Consider the following 9961-nt stretch of genomic DNA (forward strand, 5'->3'; position numbering starts at 1 on the left):
AAACACAGCCTCCCGCCATTTTAAACCCTGTCATTCCTGTACAAGTGTAAGGCGTCATAATGCAAATGCTCTCCAAAATGGTGGCGGAGGACTTTTTAATTCAGTTTGGCCTCATCGCGGAGGTGTCGCCCCGTCTGCCCCGCCCAAGCACATGATGGGTGACATCACGTCGTCGTCATAACAACCCAACCTGAGTGACAGGCGGACGCCTATTCTGTGCTGGGGGCCCGTCTGCAGTTGGCAGGGCGTGTAACTCGACCTCCTCGCTGAAAGTGACCCAGGTAAGACAGAGGGGAGAGGAGAGGAGGACCTATACGCTTTACCGGTCCACTCAAACACAGCGTTTAGCGGTAATGCTAATCCGCGATTAAAAAAGAAAAAACGAAATCAATAATTCAGTCAGGACCGGTCCTGTCCGATCTCGTCTCCCCCCCACCACCGACACCGGCCCTCTTAACCTCTCCTGTATTAATTAGGGTAATCCAAAACTCACCCCCCCCCCCTCCACAGCCAAACTACACCTCCCAGGGTTCAGCTCATCTTCGCTTACACCAGACCGGCGGTTTCAGGTTCACAAGCGGAGCCACAACAAGCTCCTGAGCGGGGCGACCGCTAAACAATCACTTAGTTAACACCGCGGCCAAACATGCTCTCGCTCCAAAGCCGTTTCCACTGTCAGAAGACCACAGACAGCACTGCTCTCCATGTTAGGTAGGTAGATGGGAGATAGGAATGCTTGCTTCTTAATCAATTTCTTTCCCATACTGTTCTATTTTTTTATAAATTCAGGCTGCAAGTGGGTCAAGCTGGTCTAAGCTGTGTTTTCAGCACTTCTAGCTGATCAACCAGCTGTTCACCAGCTAACTAGCCTATATAGTCAGCTAGTCCACCAGTTCACCACCACCAGCTTACTCTACCAGCCTAGCCAGGTACAGACCAGCTATGACCAGCTAGAGGTGTCAAAAACACAGCCCTTAAACCATCTGCAACCATCTTCCACCAGTTTAAACCGGTTTAAACCAGCTTAAACCAGAATCCCAGCCGGTCTCAGCTGGAATATTCAGCAGGTTGATCAATAGGGTGGACAGGGAGGAACACTCTAGCAGCGTTTGAGTGCTAGTGTCACATCTTACAGTCTCTTAGACAACATTACAGTGGCAGCTGCTGAACTAAACATTAAGATCAAAAATTAAAATGGAAAATCATAAAATGAACATTCTTCTCAAATGAAACTGGCCCTTACCAATGACAACACGCACTGGTACAGAGGATTCAATGGTTTTTAAAAAACTATGTTGATGTACAGTCAAAGTGTCCACACATATTGTGTCTGTGTGCTTAAATCTTACTCCTGGCAGATACAACAACGAGAGAGAGAGAGAGAGAGAGAGGGGGGGGGAGAAAGAGCGAGGCAGAGAGAGAGAGCGAGAGAGGGGGGAGAGAGAGGGAGAGAGGCAGAGAGAGAGAGAGAGAGTAGTCAGTGATTCCCAGAAGACATTGGCGCGCATCTAACCAGGATGTGCAGTCATACCGGGTTATTAAATAAATTGCATACATTCATGGAACAGTAATCTTTTGCTGTCAAACTCTAAACAAGAAGTAAAATAATAATAATTTTAGCAGCCCTGTATTTGACCTGAAAGCTCATTCAGGTCAGTAAGCTGAGAACTGTGGATTGATGGTAGTAACGTTGTCTGACATGACAGTTCAAGTAATTTCAGGTCAGTGGTGCTTTCTTCCAAGAGTTTCTGTTTTTATCGAGCATTTTAGAGAAACAGGCATGAAATCTCCATGGGAACCAACTGCGTGTTCGTTCACTTTCGTCAGCAGTTACCACACGTATGAACCCCCCCAAACAAACAAACAAACAAACAAACAAACAAAGCTTGCCATTTCCCCACTTTTCTTTCCTTATTTTTTTCATAAAGTGAGACAATTCGCCACAAGCTACCAGAACCCGTGAAGTTTAGGTTGATTCTTTTTTTCACATTTTTCTTGTTTTTTAGTTTTCATAGCCAGGGCAGGACCACATGCTAATCACAACATCTCCCGCACTGGGGGGGCTTCAAACCACTGGCCGAGTTTTTCAAAATAAAGATAAAACAAAAACAAAAAAAAAAAACTGAATAAAACGAAGCGTCTCTCCAGAGTGTAGCATGGCCCTTTCGCTGCTCAAAACATCCAAAGCAGAAGAAGAAGAGTCTGCTCCCATATGGGGGTGGCGGTGAACACAAGCGGATGTAAGACACAGAACCCAGCTGTGAGCAGTGGCAGCAGCGCTCCCCGTGGGGTGGGGCGGGGTGGGGGTGGGGGCGGCTCTCTTTCAGGGATGAGACGAGGTGGCTGTCGCCCCCTGTGTGCGGGGGTGGTACTGCGCCCCTGAGTTCAGGGAGCACATCGAGGAGGAGGAGGAGATGCTACAGGGAGGCTGACACCTGCGGACCGGAAAAACAACAACAGGAACATTACGGTACAGTTATTGAGCTGAAGCTTTTATCCAAAGTCACTGACAGTTGATTTGACTAAGCAGGGGACAATCCTGCCTGGAGCAACTTGGGGTTAAGGGCCCAACAGCTTGGGGCTCATTGTGGCTACATTGGGGCTTGGACCACCAATCTTCCAGGTCCCAGTCATGTACTTTAGCCACTAGGCTACAGGCTCCTTAGACACTAGGATACAGGCACCTTAGACACTAGGCCACAGGCACCTTAGCCGCTAGGCTACAGGCACCTTAGACACTAGGATAAAGGCACCTTAGACACTAGGATATAAGCACCTTAGCCACTAGGCTACAGGCTCCTTAGACACTAGGATACAGGCACCTTAGACACTAGGATATAAGCACCTTAGCCACTAGGCTACAGGCTCCTTAGACACTAGGCTACAGGCTCCTTAGACACTAGGATACAGGCACCTTAGCCACTAGGCTACAGGCTCCTTAGACACTAGGCTACAGGCTCCTTAGACACTAGGATACAGGCACCTTAGACACTAGGCTACAGGCTCCTTAGACACTAGGCCACAGGCCCCTTAGCCACTAGGATATAGGCACCTTAGCCACTAGGCTACAGGCTCCTTAGACACTAGGATATAGGTGCCTTAGCCACTAGGCTACAGGCTCCTTAGCCACTAGACTACAGGCACCTTAGCCACTAGACTACAGGCACCTTAGCCACTAGGATATAGGCACCTTAGACACTAGGCCACAGGCTGCCCCTACAGAGGGACAGGATCACGTACGGTGGCAGATGCACCAGTGAGGCGTACCAGCTGTGAAAACAGGCAGCCAATCACGTTGCCGTTTGTCTTCACAAACAGGAAGTGGTTAACATAAACAAAGGAAGGAGCTGGGTTAGATAGCTAACAGCTGCCAGCGTCAGAGGGCCTGGAACAGCGGACGTTGGCATCCGTAGCGAAATGATTAGCGTCAGCTGTTTGGCAGTGAAACCACTCTCTGCGGTTAGGAACACTGTACATCGATTTTAATCCAATTGGTTTCGTTACAGACAAAAACAAAAACATGCTGCCGATGTTTCCTGGGTTTTGAGACGAGGGCATTTTAATATCTGAAATGTCTTACATTATTCAAATTAAACCTCAAGGCTCACAAGTTTCATCGAGCAAAACAGCAGGATTAGCATTCGCAGAAATAGGCAGTGGGTGATTAGGTGGCCGGACATTGACTTTTTTTGTGGGAATTCAGCCAGGACACTGCGGTTAATGCCCATACTCTTTCAAACCGTGTCATGGGATCGTCCGTGGACACAGTGAGGAAGGGTCTCAGTTTACTGCCTCATCTGGAGGACAGGTGACAGATGTAACACTGCAGAGCAGCAGAAACTTTCCATCACAGTGTAGACACTAAAGGGCCACATTGTGGAACGAGGCTGTGGGTTACGCATGAACGCCGGGCGGAGCTAACCGCAGGTACACACAGAGCAGCTGAATGAAGAGTCTTATTAACGTCGGACGGAGTAACGGATGCCATCTAACGAGCAGGACATTAGAGGGAGATTAAGGATCCCCGTGGGAGAAGCATGCTCACGCTCAGCGCGTCGAGCTAATCACTCATAACTCATCCGGCGGTTAACACTGAACACAGCGCTTTCTATCATCCGTCAGGCCAAGAGCGCCCTGAACACTGAGGAGTGTCGCTTTTTACGAAGGGACGTGCAGTGATCAGCTACAGGCACATGACAGGGACCCGGAAGGTTGGCGGTTTAAGCTCCAGTGTAGCCGCGATAAGATGCACACATCTGTTGTGCCCTTGAGCAAGACCCTTAACCCCACATTGCTCCAGGAGGGATTGTCCCCCTGCTTAGTCTAATCAATTGTAAGTCGCTTTGGATAAAAGCATCAGCTAAATAACAAATGATAAATGACTACCAGGATGTGCAGCGATCAGCTTCATTTTTAAAAAGGGATGCACAGCAATTGGCACACAGCCCTTTGCTGAAGAGACAGCCCTGAATCTGCTGTTCTGGGAAATCGCAGAACGGTGACAGTTACCCTGACTACTTCTGCTGAGCGTCTGAGGTTGCCAAGGTTACACATGCTCTAAGCGTTTAATAAAGATCTCTGCTAACACTCCCATCCAAAGATCTCTTCTTGGCAGACTGAAGTCACGACTATTTGGGCTGAGAGGGAGATTAATATTGTTCCCATGATTCATTCCCGCGCACCCTGGTACAATAGACACAATGACACACGGTGAACACATGCTGCAAAGCTGTTTTTTGATAACTAGGAAAAATAAAGTCTTCTGTATTTAGATTTCACGGGGTTGCCCTACATCTGTTCCTCCTACTATATTTGAAGGCAATATTGTAAAATATCTGTTGAATATATGTTTATCTGGAGACAAAATGACTAAATGATTGGATCTCTGGAGACAAAGCGGCTGAGTGTCTCACTATCTGCTGACGATAACTGGTAAATGTCTAAAGTGCGACCTATAGGCCAGCGGAGGATGGGCTCCCCCTCTATAGCCAGGTTCCTCTCAAGATTTCTTCCAATTGGGAAGTTCTTTCCTACTGTTTGAGGGTTTCTCTCCCCACGAGGGAGGTTTTTACCTCATGTGCTATCTGGGGCTCAGGGCTGGTACTTCCCCTTTTTCGTTCCCTGCTGTAACTGTGTAAGGCGTGTCGGTGAAGCGCTGTATGAATAAAGTTGTGTTGAACTGAAGTAACGCGCTGCAGGAGCGCGGCGCTCTCTCCCGCCCCGGCGCCCAGGTCTCACCAGGAGCGTGACTTCCTCACGCGTGCAGCGGCACTCCTCTCCCTGTAGGAGGCGTTGTCGAGCAGCACGTCGCGCCCCAGCGGCAGGGGCAGGTCCTGATCCGGCTTCAGGAAGTCCAGCTGGAACATGGTGGGCGGAGTCATGTCCAGCTCCAGGAACATGATGTTCTCAGCCTACGGGGAGCCAGAGGGGACAAGAAGCACAAAGATTTAATAACGGAAGACTGAACAGCACAGGAGTGAGTGAGTGTGAGTGTGAGTGCGAGTGTGTGTGTGAGTGAGTGAGTGTGAGTGTGAGTGTGAGTGTGAGTGTGAGTGTGAGTGTGTGTGAGTGTGTGTGAGTGAGTGTGTGTGTGAGTGAGTGAGTGTGTGAGAGTGTGTGAGTGAGTGTGAATGTGTGTGAGTGTGTGAATGTGTGTGTGTGTGTGTGTGTGAGTGAATAGTGATTGAGAGAGTGAGAGTGTGTGAATGTGTGAATGTGTGAGTGTGTGAATGTGTGTGTGTGTGTGTGTGTGAAAGAGTGAATGTGTGAGTGTGTGAAAGAGTGAATGTGTGAGTGTATGAAAGAGTGAATGTGTGAGTGTGTGAATGTGTGAGAGAGTGAGTGTGTGAGAGAGTGAGAGTGTGTGAATGTGTGAGTGTGTGAGTGTGTGAGAGTGTGAATGTGTGAGTGTGTGAATGTGTGAGTGTGTGAGAGAGTGAGAGTGTGTGAGTGTGTGAATGTGTGAGTGTGTGAGTGTGTGAGAGTGTGAATGTGTGAGTGTGTGAGAGAGTGAGAGTGTGTGAATGTTTGAGTGTGTGAGAGAGTGAGAGTGTGTGAGTGTGTGAGAGTGTGAATGTGTGAGTGTGTGAGAGAGTGAGAGTGTGAGAGTGTGTGAGAGAGTGAGAGAGTGAGAGTGTGTGAGTGTGTGAGTGTGTGAGAGAGTGAGAGTGTGTGAGTGTGTGAGTGTGTGAGAGAGTGAGAGTGTGTGAGTGTGTGAGAGAGTGAGAGTGTGTTAGTGTGTGAGTGTGTGAATGTGTGAGAGTGTGAGTGTGTGAGTGTGTGAATGTGTGAGAGTGTGAATGTGTGAGTGTGTGAGAGAGTGAGAGTGTGTGAGTGTGTGAGAGAGTGAGAGAGTGAGTGTGTGAGTGTGTGAATGTGAGTGTGTGAGAGAGTGAGAGTGTGTGAGTGTGTGAATGTGTGAATGTGTTAGTGTGTGAGTGTGTGAATGTGTGAGAGTGTGAATGTGTGAGTGTGTGAGAGAGTGAGAGTGTGTGAGTGTGTGAATGTGTGAGTGTGTGAGTGTGTGTGAGAGTGTGAATGTGTGAGTGTGTGAGAGAGTGAGAGTGTGTGAATGTGTGAGTGTGTGAGTGTGTGAGTGTGTGAGAGTGTGTGAGTGTGTGAGTGTGTGAATGTGTGAGTGTGTGAGAGAGTGAGAGTGTGAGAGAGTGAGAGTGTGTGAGTGTGTGAATGTGTAAGTGTATGAAAGAGTGAATGAGAGGTCAGTGCCTGCAGGGTTCAGCTCCTCTTATCTGTACATAAGCTCTGTAAGATTCTCATCAAAGCGGAATCCCAGGGGAAGCATAGCTAAAATGCCATTCCCATGAGCCCTGGGACCCAGAGCTCACTCTGAGCGAACCGGGCCCCAGCCGAGGGAACCGCCCACCAATCCGCCTGAATTCCCTCAGTCTGCTCATATCTGCTGTCCAATCAGAGCGCTTCCACTGCCAGGAGCAGCCAATCGGGTCCCTCGGAGCCACACATCACCAGCATCCCTTCCAGAATGCAGCAGGCTGCCACGGCAACGTAGCCAGGGCGATGGCTGTGACATCACACTGCCTTTTCCCCTCATTTATATTTGTGGTTCTGCTGAGTAGCGTAGCGTAGCGCACTCGACACACAAAGGTGCCAATCCAAGAAGAAGAAGAATGCAATTTAAAAATACCCGCAGAGTACAAATCCAGGCCTTCATATCTGCCTGATAAATAGCAGCTACAAACCCTGAATTACCCACAGATAAATTTACATTTTTATAACCCCCGACCCCCACCAGTGCTGACTCCACACCTTTTTCATAAGGAGGCAGAGAACTCATTTCAGGCCGTGGGTTTATAGAAGGAAGCTGAAACGATGAACAGCAACTATACACACGCACACACACACACACTCGCACTCGCACTCGCACTCGCACTCGCACTCGCACACGCTCACGCACACGCACACGCACACGCACACGCACACGCACACGCTCACGCTCACGCTCACGCTCACTCACTCACACACACTCACACACACTCACACACACACACACACACACACTCACACACACACTCACACACACTCACACACAGACCTACGCTATCAGCACAGTCCCCCACAGACCTATACCCCCCCCCCCCCCCTGTACCCCCACCCTCCAAAATACACCTACCCGGTATCTGGAGTGAGCTCCCATCGCTATGGCAACCCGAGCGTGCTGGCTGATTGGTCGCTTGTAGCCCACTGCAGAGGTAGGTCTCCTCTTCATCTGAACGGATTTACTGCAAGGAAGAGAAAAAAGGAGGAGGAGGGGGGGTGGTTCAGGGGGGGGTTTAACCTACTTCAGTGGTAATTACACTCTGTAATTACTGTAATGAAAATTACACGCAGTGCGTTCAATCAGGAAGGGGGGCATTCCACAACACAAGCCCAGAAGCCTACATTTTAAAGCTTTAAAACAGGGATAAGATACAAATAAAAACCGGAGATGCACACACAATGAAACCCCCACGTGTCTGAAGAAAACCCTGAGAGGACTAACCCCTCCGCCCCTCCCTCGCTCAAACTGCAAACAGGAAATCTGATGTACGGCTTTCGTTGGACACGATAATACAAGCAGAAGCGGAGCAACGGACAGAAACACAAGACCGTACACGAGCCCGTTTCTCCCGCTGAACACACAGGGGGCCTTTGTGACTGTAACATGTTAACAAGCGTGTACCGTACTGCAGAGTTTTTCTCAGCCTGCATCCGAGCTGACCTCCTCAGTCTGGTGGAGCGGGCTGAACTCCAGGTTCATTAGCGCACCGAGGCGTTTCAATCGATCGCGGGACCCCCTCATTACCCAACGGCCCGCTTGGCCCAAGGGCCCGATGCGAGCTGGCCGAAGAGCTCGCCCGTCCCAAAATCAAAACCTGCGGTGCCCTGATTAACAGGGGAGTGACACTGCCTGTGCCTGTTGGGTTCACAGAGTCTTACGTCTGTGCATTCATTCACAGATCTTACTTTTATTTTTGGATTCTACAGTTTGGAGTGCTGGGCGCAGACTCCATTAACATTATTGCTGTTTTTATGAGATAACCTGTGATCATCAATTAGTGGAAAATTAATGAATAATAAATTAGACAGATTCTTTGCGCAAATGCAGCTTCCCAGGGTAACTATCACTAAGTGCATGGAATCAGAAGTACGTACACATGAGCCTCAACACTGCAGACATTTAGCACAAAGCTAATCAGCGATAAAGTCATGAGATATTACCCAGGGAAATACAGGCATGTCTAATGACTGAGAAGCTCTTTTTTTGTACAATTTTATGTCACTTGCTAGATATTTTGGAATTCAGCCTAAGACTTTGCACATTTCCCCATTACCCTGTAAAAAACCGTAACACAAATAAAACGAAATTGAGCGGAATGCTTGCAGTAAGGCCACCCCACAGAAACGGTGGTGATTGACAGATTGGTCCGAGTGAGCTGTGGATCAGGGCCCGGGGTCAGGTCTGCTCCCATGACTTGAAGGCCCCCGGGGCGTCCAGCGATGTGCCCGATTCTGTGGGACTCTTTGGCAACGGGCAGGGTGCCAGACAGCTAAACTGCGCTCAAAGGGGGCCTCTATGCAGAGGATCTAAACCCAGATTCCCCAACCCAGAGGACGAAACACAAAAAACTCAAAGGACAAAAAAATGCACTGCATACATCCAAAACACAGCAAAATAAAGAAATAATCAGTTTGTCAAAAGCATTTGCTGGTGAATGAGATGATCAACAGCAATAGGTTTGCAGGGACCTCAGAGCCCATCTGTGTGTGTGCGTGTGTGTGCGTGCGTGTGTGTGTGTGTGTGTGTGTAAAAGGCGAGCGTTATAGAGCCCAAAGCAAACGCTCCCTGAGTCTGAATGTGAATTCCAGGGCTTATGAATCGGCCGCTCATGTGGAGGAGAATGCTCTCCTTCAAAATAAGAGCGCGGACAAAGAGGCTGATTGTCATCAGCACAGAGACAGCCAGCACAGCGCTGCACTAATTGAGTACAGTGCTCAATTACTCCACTGCTGAGGGAGAAATGCACAAAAATTAATAATGAGTCTTTCATGTGCCAGTTATTCAGCCCCACAAACTGCCCCCCTGCCCCCTGTTCTCTCTCTCTCTCCTTCTCCCTCTCCCTCTCTCTGTCCCCCCTCTCTCTCTCCCCCTCTGTCTCTCCATCTGTGTCTCTCCCCCCCTCTCTCTCTCCCCTCTCTCTCCCCTGCCTCTGCCCCATGTCTCTGCCTCTCTCTCTCCCTCTCTCTGTCTCCCCTCTCTCTCCCCTGCCTCTGCCCCATGTCTCTCCCTCTCTCTCTCCCCTCTGTCTCTCCCCCTCCCTCCCTCCCTCTCTCCCCTCTGTCTCTCCCCCTCCCTCCATCTCTCCCCCTCTGCCTCTATCCTGTCTCTCTCCCGACCTCCCGCCCATGACCCCACTTCCTGCTGCGTGACGTGTGCGGCGCTGAC

The 9961-nt window shown here is 49.5% G+C and overlaps 1 protein-coding gene across 1 annotated transcript in view; it reads right to left on the minus strand.

The window, feature by feature from the left end:
- Nucleotides 1-514: 514 nt before the first annotated feature.
- LOC133129303 (kinesin-like protein KIF3C) overlaps nucleotides 515-9961 on the minus strand; it is a 41401-nt gene continuing 31954 nt past the window's right edge. The window contains exons 6-8 of the mRNA XM_061243282.1: nucleotides 7649-7757; nucleotides 5239-5411; nucleotides 515-2435 (exon numbers count right to left, since the gene is read on the minus strand). Coding sequence (XP_061099266.1) covers nucleotides 2324-2435; nucleotides 5239-5411; nucleotides 7649-7757 — 394 coding nt within the window. The 3' untranslated portion in view covers nucleotides 515-2323. The remainder of the gene's footprint in view (nucleotides 2436-5238; nucleotides 5412-7648; nucleotides 7758-9961) is intronic.

Source organism: Conger conger, chromosome 5 (genome assembly GCF_963514075.1).
Source record: "Conger conger chromosome 5, fConCon1.1, whole genome shotgun sequence".
NCBI lineage: Eukaryota > Metazoa > Chordata > Actinopteri > Anguilliformes > Congridae > Conger > Conger conger.